General features: G+C 40.4%; 3 protein-coding genes across 5 annotated transcripts; all 3 read left to right on the top strand.

Annotated features, from left to right (window-relative positions):
• Positions 1-444: 444 nt before the first annotated feature.
• actr10 (actin related protein 10) lies at positions 445-6,568 on the top strand. The gene is made up of 13 exons (XM_026319371.1): positions 445-634; positions 1,611-1,683; positions 1,783-1,865; positions 2,072-2,180; positions 2,317-2,424; positions 2,623-2,690; positions 2,855-2,934; positions 3,518-3,553; positions 3,912-3,991; positions 4,073-4,146; positions 4,389-4,470; positions 5,053-5,254; positions 5,451-6,568. Exons 1-13 carry the CDS (start codon positions 558-560, stop codon positions 5,630-5,632), a joined length of 1,254 nt encoding a protein of 417 aa, XP_026175156.1. The 5' UTR covers positions 445-557; the 3' UTR covers positions 5,633-6,568.
• A 1,785-nt stretch (positions 6,569-8,353) lies between these two features.
• Positions 8,354-13,321, top strand: LOC113137366 (snake venom vascular endothelial growth factor toxin apiscin-like). 3 transcript variants are annotated; one of them, XM_026318970.1, is made up of 6 exons: positions 8,354-8,585; positions 10,287-10,553; positions 10,669-10,745; positions 10,847-10,876; positions 10,952-11,020; positions 12,724-13,321. In XM_026318970.1, exons 1-6 carry the CDS (start codon positions 8,520-8,522, stop codon positions 12,758-12,760), a joined length of 546 nt encoding a protein of 181 aa, XP_026174755.1. In that variant the 5' UTR covers positions 8,354-8,519; the 3' UTR covers positions 12,761-13,321. The 3 variants fall into 3 exon arrangements, with proteins under 3 accessions (XP_026174755.1, XP_026174756.1, XP_026174754.1); XM_026318971.1 differs by lacking the exon at positions 10,847-10,876; XM_026318969.1 differs by having other exon boundaries at positions 10,847-11,020.
• A 763-nt stretch (positions 13,322-14,084) lies between these two features.
• Positions 14,085-20,409, top strand: cipcb (CLOCK-interacting pacemaker b). Its single transcript, XM_026318609.2, has 4 exons — positions 14,085-14,444; positions 15,121-15,301; positions 15,393-15,577; positions 18,389-20,409. The coding sequence occupies exons 2-4, from the start codon at positions 15,154-15,156 to the stop codon at positions 19,241-19,243; spliced, it is 1,188 nt and encodes a 395-aa protein (XP_026174394.1). The 5' UTR covers positions 14,085-14,444; positions 15,121-15,153; the 3' UTR covers positions 19,244-20,409.
• The last annotated feature ends 464 nt before the right edge of the window (positions 20,410-20,873 follow it).

Here is a 20,873-nt window from a genome sequence, read left to right as displayed (position 1 = left end):
GTGGAAAACAACATGGCAAAAGAAAGAGTTATTACTAGTGCTAGCTGTGTAGTTTGAGTTCCAGTGACCCCGTGTGGTGACACAGTGTAGTTACACCATTAGCATCTAGACAGTCACTATTTTAAGGAAGAATTTTTAAAGCAGAATCTTTAGTCAGTTTTATTTCCATATTTCCAACTGTTTCTATATAGTAGAATAAGAACAAGCAATTATCTATTTTTTATTATCCTATGCTATAAATACTTTTCTGGCATTTGTGAGAAACACGCTGCAGGAAGATCGTTTGTAAATTCAGGGTGTTATGGTTATTTCAATTCTGGACAGACCTCCAGCCTTAATGCATTCGAGGCGGGACGTTACCTGTCCCAACATGGCGGCTGTGATGACGTATGTACATATTATAGGTCAACCTTAAGTGACGTCAACGCGTTTCTGACGCTGTGGCCCAGCCCTGCAGGAAGACAACAGATTTGTACACCTCTGGAGACGATGCAGTTTTGCGACTGTTAACGCTAGTTCCTGACTTTTTCTCGCCTCGAGGCGGTAAAGGTGATAAAATGCCCTTATTCGATGGGCTGGGAAGCGGAGGAGAGAAGACTGCGATTGTCATTGATTTAGGAGCAGCATACACAAAGTGAGTACCAGTCCTTAGCAAGAACGCACCTATTAGCTTACCTTAGCTTAGCATGCTAACGTGTCTGTTTGTTTTCCAAACTAACCGCTCGACTTTTGGCTCTTTGGGTTTTAACACCGGTGTCACACCTCACGAACACATGAAACATAGTTGTATACACTGTTAGCAAAGACTACAGGGCTGTTTGTTAGTAACATTAAGCCACTCAGTCAATGCTAACCTGCTAAAGGAGCGTTGAGCTAGCGTTAGCTAGGTTAATGCCAAATTAGAGCTAGCATCAAATCCAATAAGGCAAGGAAACTCCAGCAGCATTATAGCCAAGTTTCTGAGCAGTCTGAGTGTGCTTCATTGAATAGAGTTCACACTATTAGCCCATGGAAGGCTAAAGTTAAACCTCAAAGGGACCAAGCTCTAAATGTAGTTTCATCAGACCAGACAGTGACTGGAAAATTTCCTCCATGAAAACTGGCTTTCTCTAACCAGCTGGTAACATCAGATCTGTCTGATACAAAAAGTCACTAAGCCTTTAATTATTCCACTGTTACTGGACATTAACCATAAATAACCATACTGTACATTTCACTGGAAGTGTATATGGTTTCAGTGCTACATAATGTCTGTCATCTTGCAGAAATTTTAAAGTTATGGTATAGTAAAGATAAGAGAGAGAAACTGGCCTGAGGTTAGTCACATGAAGATCAAGAGGACTGTTGTTCTCTCTTTTAATAATGGTGTTTTTGTCTACCATTGCACATATAAAGTTGCACATGAATATGTGCAACTGTGCCTTCTCCATTGATTAAAAATGTTTTGTCTGCAAATAAAAGCTGTTCCTTTAAGCAATACAAAATGTAAGTAATAAGTTAACTTGGTGTAGTTGGTGTAACAGCATTACACATTTTATATTGGTGTTGCTGAGGAATCTTTATCTTTTCTGCACATACTCAGCTCAGCTGACAGTTTGCTTTTCTTGCAGATGTGGCTTTGCAGGGGAAACGGGGCCCAGGTTCATAATTCCGAGCGAGATCCAGAAACCGGGACAGCAACAGGTCTGTGTGTGTCTGTGTGTGTGCGCTCTAGCAAATGTAATCATGTGGATCTGCAAAACACAAAATGTTGTTGACCTGTATGCAATGTCTTCCTCTCAGGCCATCAAAGTGGTTCAGTACAACATCAACACAGAAGAGCTCTATGTCATCCTCAAAGAGTTTATCCATATACTGTACTTCAGGTAAGACTCAGCTGGATTTACTGGTCATCGTTACTGTTAAAAACAATACACGTGTTTCTCATCTTGAAAAAGGTTCAGTAATTCTATATGTTGATATTGTAATGAATGAATAGATGCCCTGTATACTGAAGATATACTACCGTGAGCTGAAAGCAGTGATTCAGACTTATCAAATCAAAGTTTGTCTTTGAATTTGTCTCAACCAGGCACCTGCTGGTGAACCCTCGCGACAGAAGAGTGGTCATCATCGAGTCCATCCTATGCCCATCTCACTTCAGGGAGACTCTCACCAAGGTTTTCTTCAAACAGTTTGAGGTAGTACAGCAAAACAAGTCTGTGTTTTATAAAAGAAAATATGTTTGAAAAAAGTCTCATGGTGAAACATGTCTGTCACATAACAGGACAAGTTTATTATTCAAATATACCTATCAGTCTCCTTTGGCATTTCCAGGTGCCCTCTGTGTTGTTTGCCCCAAGTCACCTCATGGCCATCATGACTTTGGGCATCAACTCTGCTCTGGTGATGGATTGTGGATACACAGAGACACTGGTGTTGCCTGTATCCTTTTCTGAGGTGCTTACCTCACCTTTGAGAAGCAGCAGCCACAGCACTGATAAATGGACACTGGAATACAAACGTTTTTCTTACTGCCGACAGATTTATGTGACGCTTGTCAATTTGTAATTGAAAACAGAAGGTATGTTATAGTGTTTTAACTTTGGGATTTATATATTACCACCTTAACAGTGAAATAAGGTTTATGAGTGCACTCCTATTCTGCCTGCTTGGGAGGCTTTGCCTTTAGGAGGGAAAGCTATCCATAAGTAAGTACTGTCACTGTCATATTTTGTTTATATTTAAATAAATAAATAATATTTATTTAACAACATTTGTATTTCACATTGGTACTGATCATAAATTTGTGGCTGTAAACTAGAACCCATAGATATTGTTTCTTCCCATAACCGCACGTGTGTAATTATTGTAGGGAACTAGATGGACTTCTCATGGAGCAATGCACTGTGGACACAGACACCACCACTGGCCAGAGTATTCCAGCTGCCATTGGTAATTACAGAAAAACATGGTGCACTGTGTGCCTTAGTCTTAGTAATGGTTAAACTTGTAATTTTGATGTGCCCTTATCATATGCTTTGCAAATCCAAGAGCAGAAAACATAGTGGCTTTATTCCAGTATGCATCATGTACTATTCATAAGAAGAACTGTTTCAATGTGAAATTTCTGTTTGTGAATTATACATATGCATACAGTCTATTTTAGTTTCCTCCAAACTCTTTCCTGATGGAGGAAACTGGATCATAGTGTTATGTAGTGAGATCTACAGCTGCAGCCAAGTGAGAGAAGCTACACTTGTGTACATCAATAATTAAGACAGACAACCAGTTGACTGTACTGTTGAACGAACTGCATCTCTCCACTAAGCTCAGAACAGCTGGGATCTGGATTGGACCTGGATTTGTTTGAAACCAAGCAGCCAGAGCAGTACTTTGCTGCAGTATCAGCTTATACTTTCCTCATGAGCCTCAACATAAAGCCAACTTGGAAGTGAAATAAAGGAAATGATCGATTTGTACATAAGTGAACCAAAGAAGGGTAACTTTTCTTAAGTCTGTTTAATCTTTTCTTCAGGGATCATCCCAGAAGAGACTGTAGAGGATGTCAAGGGTAGGTTTCACTGAGTTTCTAGACTTCAGGTCATGACTGATCTCTCTGTTCCTGTGAGGGTAACGGATCTTTTTTCTTTTTGTTGTTGTTATTGCCCCCCAAAACATGAACGTAGCATAAACAAATTCAAAATATTATTGAGACAATGACATCAGAATTTGCACTCATCTAAACAGAAAAAGCCCTCATGATTTTACCATCTCTCTGTGGCTGCTTCCTCATTTATCATTCTTCATCATAGAATATTGTCCTAGCAGAAGTGACATATGCATGTTTTATTCACAAGGATTTACAGCACTCCCTTGTGGATGTTTCAAACCCAAGATGTATGAATATGGCTTGGTTTTGTTTCCTGCAGTCAGAACATGCTTTGTCAGTGACCTTCAGAGAGGCTTCAAGATCCAGGAAGCCAAATTTAACCTGGATGGTACAGCAGAGGTGAGTTGTTTATACACAGGTTATTAACGTCAGGTATCCTGTAAACCGACTTTTGCATCATAGAATGTATTCTGTTTGTAGCGTCCAGCTCCTCCTCCAGATGTTGATTACCCTCTGGATGGAGAGAAAATCCTACATGTCAAAGGACCAATCAGGTAGTTCTTCAAAACATACATGTTCAATTTGATGTTATTCCTTATTTTTCCACTTGTCCTTTCCAAATTGTGTGTTAACATTTGAATGTAGGTGTGTTTGAATTTAAATATGAGCCATGTTTCTCGTTGCTCCTCCACTCTGATGATTTTCATGCCATTGTAGAATATTTGCTCATCTCTTCCCTGAACTATCCATGTTGGAGAAAATTTGATTGTGACTTGAAAGTTTCTCCTTTTTTCAGGGACTCTGTGATGGAGATGCTTTTTGAACAAGACAACGAGGAAAAGAGTGTGGCCTCTCTGATACTTGATGCTCTGGTCAAGGTAGAAAGCTATACATACCTAAACTACTGCAGTCATAATAAACTAACAGCTAGTGTTTGTGTGATTACTCCAGTTTTCATCTCCATATTATGGTGTTGAGTGTAGTTTTATTCAGAGTGGTTGCTATGGCGACACTCGCCTTCTCCCTGACAGCAATTTTGTTGTTTCATGTGGGGATGTAGTCAGCCAAGAGCAGCCTAATTAAGCTCAGAAAGTACAGCACTAGCAGACATTACACACACTCAGACTTTGACTGAAACAGCAGTACGTCTGTGCAGGGTTCTATGTAGGATGTACTGAAACAAGCCAGCTTCCTCCAGTTTCCTTATGCACAGATAAGTCTGCAGTAAAGCTGTCCACAGCAACTTTTTCTCTGCAACTGTCCTGATAACCAGAAAATACTGTCTTCCTGCACGAAATATATGGCAGAAAGACTTAATCCATTGCACCAATTTACTGCACAGAAACAGCAGGCTGTAGTCATTGAAGTCCCTCTCGTCTGTCATGTCAGGATTATAAAAGCAGGCAATACCAATGCAAATTATTTAATTTACACAATGTTTGTTTGTGTTTCTCTTTTAGTGCCCCATTGACACCCGTAAGGTGCTCTCTGAGAACCTGGTGGTGATTGGCGGCACGGCCATGCTGCCGGGTTTCCTGCACCGACTGCTGGCCGAGATACGCCTCCTGGTGGAGAAACCTAAATACAGTAACGTGCTGGCCAGCAAGAACTTCCGTATACACGCTCCACCTGCCAAGCCCAACTGCACCGCGTGGCTCGGAGGTCAGATGTCAGATTTTAATGAAATATGAAATATTTGTTATTACCTGCAGGATTGAAGGCTTTTTGAAAAACAGCATTGTTAATAAGCATTTCTCCTACATCGGTACGCTTTAAAACCCCCAAACAATAAAAAAGTATTATATTATATTATTTGGAAATCCCTCGCTGTATTTTCATATTGTCGTCTGCACAACAGGTGCAATCTTTGGGGCCCTTCAGGACATCCTGGGCAGTAGGTCTGTATCACGGGACTACTACAACCAGACAGGTCGCATCCCAGACTGGTGCTGCTTAAGCTCCCCTCCACCGGAGTCCCTATATGAAGCAGGAAAGACCCCTCCTCCACTTATGAAGAGAGCTTTCTCCACAGAGAAGTAGAACATGTTTTAGTATAATTCAAACGATGTACTCTCCACTCCTCTACCTAATGGAACAGCTCAGTAATCTTTAATGTAACATCTGAACACAAATCTTATTACTGTGTTAACCTCACTATACTAATGTCTCTTAATGCCTAGTCACACCTACGTGTTTGTGTGCATGATTGTGGACTGTTTGATGATGGGATGAGCTGATTTTTGGCCATAACAGACTGAGCAGAAATTGGCATGTAGGCATTTACACTGACATTTTGTGTTAAATTGTCAAATAGTCTCTGTGCTTAAATGCAGCCATGTTGAGCTTTCACTGGGTAAGACACTGAACCTTTACGTGTTTACTCTCACTGTCACTCCAGTTTGTTGTGGATTTTATGGAAAAAACACAATGTGCTCAGCAGAAATGTTTCAGATGACTTAAGTTTTAGTCACCTATTTTTCACTGTTCTACAGAAAACATTGCTAAGCTTTAGAGAAGGTTAATGTCATGCCCCATGTGATTATGAAGTTTGGAAACACCATATTGACATTAATGCACCCTGGAGTTTTCCCAAAGGAGATTTTTTTTTTTATGTATTTATTGTTTGCATTCACCTGTGTAAAGTGGTTTTAAATGTGTGAACGGCTCTTTACAGTCCCACAGGTATTCTCAGTTCATGCTAATTAGCATCTTCTCAGGTTGAAGTTAAATGAGCAACAGATGTGTAGGTGTGTCCCACTCTAGCAGATGCATCAAATCTGATAAGAGGGTTAGGCCACGATGATTACATGAAGAGACACATACAGTCCTGAGAAGAGGTTTAATCAAACTAAATAACTGAAAACACCTGTTGTGTCTGTGCTTTAAAACATCCCAAAAACATCAATGACATTTTTTTCTCTCTGTAAGCCTCAAATTCAGCTGTTACAACAAATAAATATTTCAATTTGAATCAGACATGCTTTTCAGTCACTTTTATCCTAGAATAAAAACTGATAACACAGATGGGTTTTTTTTTTTTTTTTTTTTTTTATAGAAATAGCCAAGACAACAGCTGTTGTGTAAACTGACACAACCCTAAACGTAGAACAGTACTCCCTTTTGATCAGTGATGAAACAGTCCACAGCACTATTTCCATAACTTAAAAGCAACTGGACTAATTGTGATGCTTATGTGTTTTTATTATCTTCAGTGTTAACAATAACCCCAGCAAACCTCAAGGCCAAACAATGTCTCAAAAATCTTAATATTCTTCTTGGAAGCATTTTCATAGTACATGTGATTTTGGTAGTTTGTAGGTGAATCATTTTGGTTTCAATGGTACAGTCTGGCTACATTTCACTTACGTCTGTTTCCATGTGATGCAGAGTGAAAAAATGTATTTATTTAGCATTTTTGAAGGAAAATAAATGTTTTGTTAGTCAGATGACAATGGATGCAGTTTAGTGTTTTTATTACATCTTACCAGTTGACTATGTACTTAGATTGTTCTTTTCTAAACAGTTAAATACAAGACATTTAGAGCCGTGGCCACATCGGAGCAGTCGTACATGTTGAGTGACCCTGTTTTGCAGTCTACTGTTGAGCTGTGCATTCCCACCTGCTGCCTCTGCTCCAGCTGAGGGAAACTCCATCCTCCCTCAATGGAGACTGGGACTGCAGTACCAATGAGGCGGCAAGAAGCTGCAGCTGTCAATCTGACCTCAGGCTATCAGTCTGGGAGCCTGAACAATGGGTGGGCCCTGTCTGTAAGGAATGCTGGCAGATTTTTTTTTTCTTTATTTTTTATTCTATCAGAATAATCACTCTTTGTTGGTGTGAGATTAAATGCTGAGGTCAGAGGTGATAGTTGTATTTCATATTAGATTACAGGATCATTCTTATGGATTTGTGCAAGCTCTTTTTTTCTTGCAGTATTTTCGGAGCTAAATGTACCACAGCAGCGTGAATGGTGATGAATGTCCAATCTTACATCATGTACAAGGATATGAAAAGATTTGTCCTACACAAGCAGCAAACTAGAGGACAATGTGCTGAGAGGGAAAGCATTATCTGTCTTGGTCTTCCTGGCTGTATTTCCAATTGTCCCATAAATCACAGTGACTGTGGAAACACATCTGAGCCCTCCTAATAAATGTGAGGGCACCTGGGTGCTTGTCGTCCATGCTCTCCAAAGTCAGAAAACTAGAATTGCAATATTGCTGCTGTATATGCTTTGGTCTGTCATTTTGGGAAGCGATCATGATCAGAAATTGGCATTAACTGCAGATAAAAACCATAAGAGACCAGTTGTTATGTTTACTAGGGATAAATGTATATAGTTACAGTATGCAGCAATCACACTGTGGAAATACTCTGAGTTCCTGAAAGGCAGCATATCTGTGTAATGTTCATCAGGATAGGACAAAAAATGTAGGAACTTAGAAAAATCTTTGTCTATTCAGTATATTCTGTATATTGTGAAATTTAATTAGCTGACTATTGGAATTAAAGTCGGGTAAAGTTTAACGTTAGTCAAGTGTTTATGGTAAGTCCCAGAAATGAGTTGAGGTCAATGTAAAGTCCTCCGCAGTGGTGGATAGACGGCTGCGTGCGTGAGAGAGCGTCACACACATTTGTCGCTGACATAATCATTTCGGTTGAATAAGTGTTGCAAGTGTTTCCTATTGATCACCACCCGTGGGTATATATTCACGTTTGCAGTCGTGCGTTCTTCATCCCAGCTCGTCTTGGCACAGCTGCAGGACGCGCCAATCTAAGCACTAGTCGCTTCCAGACCATAACTATCTCTCTCTCTCTCGCTCTCTCTCTCTCTCGCTCTCTGTCTCTCTCTCTCTATCTGTCTCTGCGTCTTAAACTTTTCATTCCTCTCTGACAGACGCCAGCAGGTAACTCATCCTCGCTACTATGCAGCGTTTCATCGGACTCTCGCATCTTTTATTGATTCTTTTGCTGCAGTTGGCACCTGCGCAGGTAATTTCACCAGACACCATGGGATGTTGGTAACGTGTCCTGCTTTCAAACTCTTAAGTACAAAAGTATCAGCATCAAATCTACTTTAGGTGCCAGAACAGAAAAGTAGGCATTATGTTTCACATTAATGTATATCATGTTAGTGGATTATTGATGCATTATTCTACACTGGTAAAGGTGGAGCTGATTTTAAATAGGTCCACCTTATTTCTATAGAATTTGAATTTCCATCCTGTTTTATGCTGCATTTGTTGCCATGTTGTGCAACAACATGACAATATGTGTCATGTCTCAGTTTGAGGGGTCACATCTGATCCTCACTCCAGCCTTTCTATGCACGATGTGTATTTTGACTGGCTGTGCCCCACCATGAAGGCACCGTCTGCATCTAGGGGTTACAGTGTTTACAGTCATGTGTACAGACGGTCTCACATGCAGCTGCTGCCTGACATGAGACAGCAGTTGGGTTTCAGAGACGCTGCAGCTCCAGGTCCTGTTCATGTAAAAGTGATGTGGATATAATACTCTTCATCTTCTTCTGGTGAGCTTACTGATACTTAGAAATGTATTTTTTATTATCCAGAATATATTTCCCTGTGTATGTGAAGGTTTAAAGTTACACAGCCTAAGGAATGAAAACTTTAGCCCTTGCAGATATGCAAAAAAGAAAAATAACTTATTGTGACCATACAAATGTTTTCCAGTAGACCCCGGTTTGGATCTGGGTTAGGGACCTTTATTGCATCTCTCTCTCTCACCTGCCTCCTGCCACCCCTCTGCTATAAAAGCACTAAATGCATCAGATAGTTATTATAAAAAGTCATTATTTCCAACAAAAGAAAATCTGGTTTTGCATCAGGTTCTGTTCTTGTATTTATGGATTCTGGATGTGTGCTGGATTTGGCAGATGTAAAAACACGTACAGTAAACATTAAAATCCCACAGTTAGACGTACCGTTGCCTTGGATGACAATGTTCCCATCAGTGTTCTCTGAGTGAGAGGAAAGCAGGAGGGATGTGAGGAGTCAGAAAGAGATAGCTGATCTTCAAAAGAGAGAAATAGCCAAGATCAACTCTGGAGTTGTGTTTCTGCTCAATTTGTCATTGAGGGATGGGGAATGTTGCCACTGTGAGACTGAAGGCTGTGTTGTGAGAACTGAACAACATTCATGCTGTGTCATGATACTTCTCAGTACTGCCTTTGTTTTATCTGTGTTTATTGTGTGTTAAACCCCCATGGGTCGATGCAGCAGCTCTTCTGTCCTGTTATTCTTTGCGTAGTTCTGAGGTTTTTGCTTCTTGTGAAAATAAACCGTATTGTATTACAACAAATTGAGAAATCAAAAGTGCTTTTGTTGTTGGCCAGCTTATTTTCCTTTGTTTTTTTTTTTTTGTGCTGATCTGCAAAAAGTGGCACCCTGGTGTACTCCTGCTACATCACTGTTTTTACTGGATCATTTTCTGTGCAGGACTTTTTCTCTGCCACAAGAGGGTGCTGTGTAAATACTGAATGAGCCCTCTGCTATTTGGAACCACTTTCATCCAGCTCAGTCCTTAATTAAATCAGATTCTTATTGTCTCATAGCAGGTTCTGCATCATTACAGACATGTTTAGCATTGTTATTTTATTACATCGGCTGAAACTGAAGAACCCATTTCTGTTGATATCACATTTTACCCGTTCTCCCATGTATTTTGCAGATTTCACCCATTCCGGAGGAGAGTTCTCCCACAGGTGAAAGCTGCACTAACAATTCAACTTGTCGCACAGTAATCACTTTCCAAGAGGTGTGGACAAAGAGCATGTGCCAGCCTATGGAGATGTTGGTGGATGTGGAGCAAGAGTTCCCTGGAGAAGTGGAGTACATGTACATGCCTCCTTGTGTCGCGCTTCGGCGATGCTCTGGTTGCTGTGGGGATGAAAACATGGAATGCCATCCTACCCTTAAACGCAACATCACTGCAGAGGTGCAGCAAGATCTCTAAAAAGATATACCTAAAGAGAGATGTTAAAAAATGCTGGTTCTCCTTACATTAAACACAAGGTCCTATATTAAGTTTTAGTCTTTCCTTTGTTTGTCAGGTGATGAGGATTGTTCCCTTAAGGTCTATAACCAATGTGGAACTCGTGTTCGAGGAGCACCTGAAATGTGAATGCAGGTAAATGACTGATCGCCAGTTCTTTCTCATTCAACACTGAACTGTGCATTACATCTAACTGTGAGCTGTTCCTGTTGTTTTTTTCCCCCTCCTGTTTTTAGACTCCTTCCGAAAGTCAAAGTACATAAACGGTCAGTAGTAAGACATCGTCTCTCTGACACTCAAACACATCAGTATCTTCACTGCACTTTTCTCTGCCTCCACAGAAGAGGCGAGTCAATCAAGAACAAACCTCGGAGGATGAAACGCAAGAAGACAGCGAACAGCTGTGACAAGTAAGTGATGGATTGCCCCCCGGCGGTGCTCAAACACACACAATTTCATCATTTTTGGACATTCGTGGTGCAGTTAAATCTATTGTGTGTATGTGACAAAACCTTTTTGAGTTAGAACCCAATGAACCTTTAGGCTCTGACAGTGCACTTCCAGAGAAAAATCAGGTGCCTTATTTATAGACAGGAGCAAGGGTTATCTGTGCAGAGACTGAGGTATTTGTCTTTGGTCTCTTTTTAAAATGTGAGACTTAAGGCCCTACTGAGGCTGTAGTAAAAACAGCAATGAAATAAAAACACTGGGATCTAAAACTAAGCAAAAATAAAACAAATAACAATAGAATCGCAAAATTAAGCAGGAATTTTAAAAAACTTCAAATTACAGAGAAAGTGCAGATGTGCACTGATACAAGTATAAGTATTAAAGTATTAGTAGTAGTAGTAATACCTGTAGTATGAAGTTGTTATTGTATGTGAGAATAGTCTATAGCCCTGCTCCTGCATCTGCTGCTGTAAATGTTGTTGAAATTGTTGTTTTTTTTTATATACTGGACAGGTCAAAAGAGCAACATGTGTGTCTCAGTGTTTGTTCCCTTTTTTTATTTGACCTGGATGTTGTATAAGCATGTGTGAATTAAAATGCAACTAAAAGATTTCAGAAAAAAATTAAGATGTTAAAGTAAAGCACTGAAAATGCTAGAAATAAAGATCAGTTAACTTATTTCTTAGACGTACTCCTCTAGGAGACTGTGAAACAGTGATGAAGGTCTCAGGGTAGTGTCTCATGAATACTGTAGTCCAGTTGCATTATGGGTATTGTAGGAGACAGGGCTTTTGGACTAAACAGCAGAAAAGCTGAGCCTCTATTATGCCATTGTTTTGGCATCCTTTGTTCAGCCTGTCTCATAGGACTGACATTATAGAAATACCCCATTAAGCCCTCAGCAAAGATCCTCATGTTCAGTAACCAAACCGTCACTGGTGGCTCAGTTATTGAAGCACTGATATATGAACAAAGGCCAATGAGTAATTTGAAATAGGTGAGATCTGGTTAAAACGTAGGTCAGCTGTTTGAAGCAGTGATAATAGGGTTTTGGGTATAATTGTCCTCTGTTAAGGAGTGTGAAAGGACAGCTTATCCTGCAGACTTGGAAAGAAATGTATTCACTGAATCAGCCCAGTTAAAAGCCAGATCTTGGACTTGGGGTCATTCCGGGAGAAGGTTGTGTTTGGTGGTGGTCTGTCGGTTTGGAACTGTGTATGAACCTGTGTGATGATGTTGGTCAAGTGTAATGTTAAGGCTACACCATGAATCGTACTGGCCCCTGTTCCCTCGTAAATGATAGTTTAGAGTCATAGGCCCTTTATCTCATAACCCGTGTACATTGTATTTATCGTCAAAGGACCACACTGTTGCAGATGAGTTTTAATTTCTTCCAGCAGCTTCAGGGGGCATAAATTGTATGATGTCAGTACTGAACATAAACTAAACTGGAATTAACTTCCTACATAAGAGCTGAGAGGATAAACACTCCTTCTCATGTCATGATGGCTTCATTCTTGTGACAACCTCAAAGTGAATGTTTAGGCTTTTACCCTGGTTGCATTGGAAGATCTGAAATGTAAACAATGTCTGAAAAAAGAAAGATGGAAACAGATGTTCTTCATAAACATCAAATTAACTTACTTTTTGTGTATCTTTTCAGGTGCCAGTTGTCTCAGAATAAGATAACTCTTCACTGAATTACACGTCTGTCCAGAGGGAAACAACAGTATATGTGAATTAATCAACCCTGCTCTTCTGTGCAATCTTGGTGTCCTGATCCATTACTTTTTTTCTGTGTTGCAAATGGCGGCATGGTGGAGGTTTGCTTCACAGTAAGAAGGTTATGGGATGAACCTCTGTTTGACCCGGGGCCTTGCTGTGTGGAGATTGTATGTTCTCCCCCTGCCTGTCATGATTTTTCTGGATGGATGCAATATAAAAACAACTATATCTGTAAACTCCATATCTGCAAATTAACTGTGTGTGGTTGTAAAAATAGGCTTAGAATACAGATTAGGCATAAAGATAATTGCCACAATCCTTTGAGCTTATCATTTACTAGTAGAAATAACTAGAGCCTCCATCTATCCTGAAGTAAAGTCAGTGATTTACTGTCAGATCAATAGCAACTGTTACAAAGATAAGCCTGCTCCATGAATCATATCGCTATAATTAATTTGAAACTGCTTCTTTCTGCAGCAGGCATGGAAAAATACATATTGCTATGTAACATTTTTATTTTGTAGCAGCAAACCCTGATTCCACGCTGTAATTGTTTTGTGTGTGTGTTTAAATGAATGAAAATAAAACTTACTCCTACTACAAAGAACCTCTCCATTTATAATATCTCCATTTACATGTGCAGACCATTAGGATCTATTACAATTGGCAATGCTCTGTAGTAAGCACATTTTAAAGCACAAGTGGTTACTGTTACCCATTGACTCATATTGCATTCTGGATGGAGACATGTGAGATGGCAGAGCTGTGGTTAGATTCAACAGCAAAACTTCTGCACTATAGGATTTCACAAAACAGGACTTTTATTTCTCTTCCTAAGAACATATAATCAGAAACCATACCATCTCATCCTCCATGTGTGTTGCATGGCAATGAGCTGTGGGGGGATGAAAAATCATGTAGTTAAGAGCAGTATGCCTGCACGTGAGGACATTTTTGTTCTTTTTGTTTATTTCTTCAAACATGCAGCAGAGGAGACTTGCTCAGCTTAGGTTAGCTGTGGGCCAACCGGCCTATTATGTAATACAGCAGAGCAGAACATTGAAACCTCACGTCACTGGATTTCCCGACGATATAGTTGAGATGTGTACACTGTACTGTAGTGTATGCTACACCTCGCAGCTGAACACAATGTCCTTAACTTGCCACACATTTGGCAGCGGTCACGTTTTTTAGCTGCTGGCTGCACCGACCAATTAGAGACTAGAAAGTCGGGCAGTGGGCGGGTCACATTGCGTGACGTTGGCTAAACGATACACAAACCACGCCCCATGCCCAAATATGGCAGTGGGTCTCTATCGAGGATCTGGTCTTTTCAGTTCTTCGTCGACCAGGAGTGATCGTCTGTCAACAAGTGAAACCCCACGGGCAGTCGGTGTTTTATTTGCGGTGTTGACGCTGGTGGAAGACAGTTCAACCGCAGCGAGTCACGGCTGTTGCCACCGTGCTCCGCATGTGACCGAGCAGACAGGGGAGGGGCGGTCTGTCTCGTGTATAGTACCGTGGAACATCGAGTTCTAGTTAACGTCGCTGGGCAGCAGAGACGGCCACACCGAGGAGCAGGGATCGCACGGACACCTCGCACCGGTTGTTATCATTCACTTTCGACAACAGAGTCGGTGGAGCAGCGCCAGTGACAAGGTACGCACATTTCTTTTGTCTTTTCTCAGCCGCTTGTTTATTTACTCTCAGTTACTGAGCTAACGACGGTTTTCCATTTAACCGCTGTTAACTTTAGCATTAGCGTGTAACGCAGCTAACAACAGTGCTAACTTAACGCTGCACTGTGCGTCTTGTTTGCCTTCCTGAAGTGTTCATTTGCGTTTGGCTAGTTAGGCCAGCTAACTACTAAATGTTTACGCTATTTAACTCACATTAGCTTCTCCTTCTTATGCCCTGCAGACTCATTTTTCGTGGTAACCAAGTTAAGAATATTAGCTACGTTAGCCTTATGCTAACAACATTTAGGGACGTTATATTTTTAGCTGTCTTATTGTAACTAATGCTCTAACATAGGTATTTTATTATATTTGGTCTTTACATAAAACTATGTTAATCTTACAAAACTAGTAACGTATAATGAGTGCTGTCTGTGTAAAGCACACTTGACTAGTATGATAATAATGATGATGATGTATAATAATAATAATAATAATAGCCTGTCATTGTTCATTACACTCATCTGCAGCTTTACAGTAAAGTCAGAAAGTTATGCCTTACCTGGGTGAAATAATTTATTATACATCTCAATATATCAGTACACAATTCCATATTCTGTTCTTGATGTAAACTGTAGTTGGTGTTATTTGATTTCCAGATTTATCCTTTGATATGCTGATGAGGTAGTTCTATGAGCTTTTTGGGCCAAGGACATTACCAAGCAAAGAAGATGACCACCAAAAGGAAGGCAGAGAGTCATTCAAGGGTAGCAAACAGACCACTCATCATGAAGTCTGCAGGCTCCCGGGCTGAATCGGAGAAAGACTCTGGGTTCTCAGGTGCGACCCTGCCCTTGCCTCAGTTATATGTGTTTTGTTTATAAGATGCCACATAACTGAACCTCAGGTGTTCTTTTGTTTCACTCCATAGATGCAAGCTCAGAGTATATGAGCACAATGGACACCACAGACTCAGAGGATTCGCCCCACCCTGTTGTGCAGCAGGGGTCACAGCCTTCTCGTTCAGGTCCCCAGCCATCTCGCGTGGCTGTGGTGGGAGGCTCCTACTCCAACCTTTCTCCCATGATCATCATGAACAATGTCCTCCTTAAGCAGGTACACTGTAAAACCTTAATTCTAAAACCATTTTCACGTATGAACTCTAGACTATGCCTGCAGAATCCAGCATTTAACTTTGAATGAATCTTCACAGTCACAGCTCTCTGGAATTTGTCACCAAAAATAGACTGACCATTCAAATTGGCTTGCAAATTCTTGCTGAGTGACAGAAGAGATAGAAAAGTAGACATGACTCAAAATTAAATAAGTTTTACCTAAAAATAAATATAGGCAAACCCAAATTGTTGATTTATATTTTTGTAGTGGTTTAATTTAAGGTTGTATAAAAGAGGTTGTTACAGTTTGAGCAGAGCATTTTTTTTAAACTTTTAATGAATTAAATTCATTGGTATCACTCTAGTGTTAAACCTTTTTATTTTCTTTGATTTAAACACATAGCGTACTGCCATTCTGACACATCCAAACAATTCTGCACCATTAAAATCCAGTTGTAACATGTCCTCTAATTGGCTTCCATGTCATTAAATTGCCACTTGAATAGACAGTGTTTCTCAAGCATTATGTTGTTTTTATTTAGTATTTTACAGTGGTATTAGTTCTATTCTATCCTGACAGATGATAGGTCAATCCTGCATCTGCAGTGTTCTCTTGCTTAATGGAACTGACTGGGTGTTGGAGCACATCATCCAGCACTCCCCCAGACTTGGGTAGAAAATGGGTCACACTGTCTGTTTTTGGTGACTTGTACTTTATGAATGGGAATTAATATGCACACAAGTGGAAAAGCAAGAGAATGCAAACAAGCTAAAGAGAGATAATAGCAATCCATTCTTTGGTAATTATGTAATAAAATTTATGTGGTTTAACAGCAAAGTGTGTTGAACTACACTGCAGATAGGAGTCTCTGATAATGGTGACAACCAGAAAGTGACCTGGAATAGCTGTCTAATGAGTTTGTTCAGGGCGGGTTTGACATGTAGTCAGTAGACCAGTATAGCACACCAGTCTCTGAAAAGGGAGTTATTTTTCATAGACCAATTCATTTGTTTGTACTGAGGCCATAACAGTATTCTGTGGTTGGTGGTGCTGAAACCTGACTGAAATTAAGATAAATAATCCAATCCACTTTATTTTTAGTGCACATTTAAAAACCACCAGGTTGACTAAAGTGCTGTACATAGCTTGGAAGTTTATTCCAAAGCATAGGCCCCACAATCTCCTGTGCTCCTGAGTCTGGTCTTTGGAAACTCCAGGAGCAGCTGATCAGTTTACCTGGGGGACCGAGCAGGGGTATTGGGATTTAAAGATATAAAAGGGGGAAAGACCATTAAGAGCTTTAAAAACAAACAACAAAATCTTAAAATCAACTCTGAAATGAACCAGAAACAAGTGAAGCTAGGACAGGTGTAATATGCTCACGCTTATGGGTACCAGTTAAGAGTCGGGCTGAGGCATTCTGTACCAGTTGTAAGCGAGAGAGTGAGGACTGACTGACACCTGTAAGCAGGGCTTTACAATAGTCGAACCGTGTTGTGATAAAAGCGTGTATGACCGATTAAATTTGACAGATAAACATGGTTTTACTTTGGTTGCAGTTGATAAAAAACAGCTTATACAACATTGATAATCTGTTTATCCAGTTTAAAATGAGGGTCAATTTTCACACCAAGGTTTGTCACCACAGGCTTGACATTTGGCTTAAGTGGGCCCAGGTCCAAAAGAAAGACAGATGAGGTGTTGTTAGGGCTAAAAACAGTTAACTCTGTTTTACTCTCATTAAATTTTAAAGAGTTAGGGGCTAGCCAGGCTTTAATATCATGAAAGCAATCTAAAAGCATTTTAAAAGAGCTCCCATCATTCAGGGGAGCATCGTCAGCATAAAAATGAAAAGAGGTGCCATAGTTTCTTAAAATGGAGCCAAGGGGAAGCAGGTATAAAGAAAACAGAATGAGCCTAAGACTCGAGCCTTGGGCAACACCACAGGAGTGGCACGGGAGATGAGGTGGAGCCCCCGAGGCTTACTCTAAAACTCCTCTTAGATAGCTATGACCTGAACCACTTCAAGGCTGCATCTTTGATCTCCACACAATGTTCCAAGCGAGAGTTCAATATATCATGGTCCACACAGTCAACTGCTGAGGACAAATCTAAAAGCAGGAAAAGTGCATGGTCACTAGAGTCTGTTGTAATTAAAAGGTCATTAAAAACTCTTAAAAGCTTTAAAACCTGACTGGAACACCTCAAGGATGCTATGAATAGCTAGAAAAAGCTGCAATTGTAGAAGGACAGCTTTTTCTAGGATCTTGGATACAAAAGGGAGCTTAGAGATGGGCCAGTAGTCTGACAGCACAGAAGGATCCAAACTGGGTTTTTTCATTAGAGGCTGCACCACAGTCTGTTTAAAATATGAGGGAACAACAGCAACTGACAAACTTCTATTTATAATCTCCAGAACGCTAGTCCCAGTTGTGTCCCAAACCTCTTTAAAAAGCCGAGGTGGAATGATGTCAGTGGGACAGGCAGAGGGTTTCAAATGGGCCACAGTATCTTTAAGAGACCTCAAAGATAGTGGCTTAAAATGGTAAAAAGTAGCAGCAAAAGGTAAGCTGACTGAAGGGTCAAAAAGGGGGTTAAAATACTAGCCCTAATTTTAGTTATTTTGTACACATAAAGTGGAGAAACCTTTTACAGGGCACACGGTTTTATTGGTTGGTTTTATTGATACTTTGTATGTCTGTAGTGTTGCAGTTAAATTTATTTGTTTGTTGTTGTTTTTTTAAGTGAAAGAAACATTTCAAATAGGGACCCACATTTTAAAGCTGTCAATTTTGACTCTTGCATTTATAGCCTGGAGACAATCCTCCTGCTCTGAAACCCTGGGGGTTTAGTCCCGCAGTGGAGGTGGTTCAGCCTGTGGTCCAGCAGCCTCAGGTGGTCTTCCTTCAGCCAGTGGTCTCTCGTCAAGCTTCCCCTGCTTCCAAGGAAGCCACTGCTAGACACCGACGCCCAAAGAAATATCTTCCAATCCTGAAATCCTATCCCAAGATTGCTCCACATCCTGGAGACAGTTCTAGTTCCTCAGGGAGAGGAACTGCTTCTTCATCTTCATCTTCCTCAACCTCTTCCTCCTCCTGTTCTTCAGGATCAGACTTAGGTAGCACTCTGACCTCCAATCACTTGGAACACTGTCAAAGAGAGAAGCAGCCAAAAAGTCTGTGTGGTAGCGTTAGTAACTCTGACTCAACCACTTCTAGTCTTCCTGCTACCCCCAGTCCCATGTCTCCTTTGCTACAGAGCCAACTTTCTCTACCCACAACAGAAACCAGTAGTAACAATGGTCTTGCAAGGGAAAGTCAAGACTGCCCAGGAAACATGGTTACAGATGAGAACCTCGAATCACAAGAAAATCACCACAGTGACAGTGATGCTGATGTAAGAAGGAAGCGCTTCTGCAACACCTACAACATCTTAAGTAAATCTGGCCTACTAGACATCACACTCCGCACCAAGGAGCTCCTCAGGCAGAACCGTCGTACCCAAAACGACATAGACCGGCTGAAAGAACATACAGAACTCTTTCTTCAGGCTCTACGGAATGGTGACGCTTGTGTCTTTGTAAAGCTGCAGGCCAGTCTTCAGGCGGAAGAAGACCGAGAAAGAGAGCGCGAGAGAGCTGCTCAGACTGGCTTAAAGGCAGATTAGATCTAGACCAGTGCTAGATAGTAAGCCTTTAAACTGAGATGGGGAAGGAAAGGCCAGAGTTGGGGGGTTGGAACATATAGAGACAGATGGACCGAAAATAATGTGCTCCACAACCCCAATCCCAGACTCACTGACTGTGTGCTGTGGCCTACATTTTGGCTGCTGCTGGCCTTAGGACCCTGCCTCACCAGAGACAAGAGACAAGACAAGAGTCTCAAACAATTGCTGCAGAACAAATTTTTTTTTTTTTTGTTCCCTCATGTCTTCTTTAAGAATTGCAAACAAAGACAAACTCATAATTTCAGTGTTTGGAAACACTGTTATTGTGTTATACAGTCAGGATTCAATTAAAGTAGCTAGAACCAGATACTTTTCACTGCTGATTTCAAATACCTTCCAGAACCCTAGAATTTTATGTCAAACCTGTGATCAGTCCACTCACAAGTCATCATGTGTAGGCATTAGTGACAAATGTGAACAATTTCTTCACCACTTTATCAATAAGAATAAACATGCTTCGTATCACTCATCTATCAAGAGCTGGTAAATATCTGTAGAGTGCCCTAACTTCATGTCTCAGTTCCAACATATTTCTCTTGTGCTAATGCAACCACATGCTATGCCGTTTTTCCAGATGGATTCTTGAAAGAGGTGTTTCAGACTGTTGCTTCACAACTTATCTATTCTAAACCACTCTTTAACTGGCTTTTTCCATCTAGTCGTAAACATGCCATTGTCAGACCTGTCATGAAAAAACACATTTAATCCTGGTCTCCTAGAAAATATTAGACCAGTTGCGAATGTACACTTTTTATTTAAAACTGTAGAAAAGGCCTTTGCTATTCCAATACCTTGCATATTAATAATGATAATATTATTGAAAAACTCTGTGTTTTTTGCACTAACCTTAGAATGGAAATGTTCCTAATTAGGATTTTAGATTATTTATTGCTGATGTTAGTATTGCATTTTAATTTTTTTGGACTTAATTTGGCATTAGATATACAGGGGTCAGTACTCAGCACTTTCTTTTAACTATATATCTGTGGAGATTCTCAGTCGTCCAGGGGAAGTTATCTAGAGGTGGATTCATGGCAACTGGACTTCTAGTTTTTAGGTTGAAATGTTTCACTACCCATCTGAGTAGCTTCATCAGTTTAAGAGAAAGCTGGTATGAAAACTCTTAATTTATCCTTCAGGTTGGTTTCACGCCACCCCTAGTCCAAATAGGCTCATTAGGTGAGCTATGTAAATTGGGTGATAGTCATTAGACCCACATTCCTGAGTTGGTTTCACATCACTTCACTAACTATGCTCTCATTAGGTGAGATCATATGCAAACATATTACCTTCTGTTATGCAGCTGATACCCCCATCTTAGTATATCTGGGTGATTGTTTGAGATCATCATACATATTTCACCTATTTTATTTTTCATTTCCACTGTTCACCCTTTTAGAGGCCAGTATTTCCCCACTAAACATAATCATGTATGCTGGGGCCATATTACCTCAAACCTCTCCAAAAGTTGTTCTCTGTGGACATGTAATCAGCAGGAAAGTTCAGGTGCAAGGGCTTTTTACCTTTTCTTTTTGTACATTAACTCCTCAGCTCATAGAGTTGTCTTCAT

The sequence above is a fragment of the Mastacembelus armatus genome, chromosome 24 (assembly GCF_900324485.2).
Source record: "Mastacembelus armatus chromosome 24, fMasArm1.2, whole genome shotgun sequence".
Classification (NCBI taxonomy): Eukaryota; Metazoa; Chordata; class Actinopteri; order Synbranchiformes; family Mastacembelidae; genus Mastacembelus; species Mastacembelus armatus.
The sequence above is the reverse complement of the archived record's forward strand: the minus strand, read 5'-3'. Positions and strand labels throughout refer to the sequence as shown.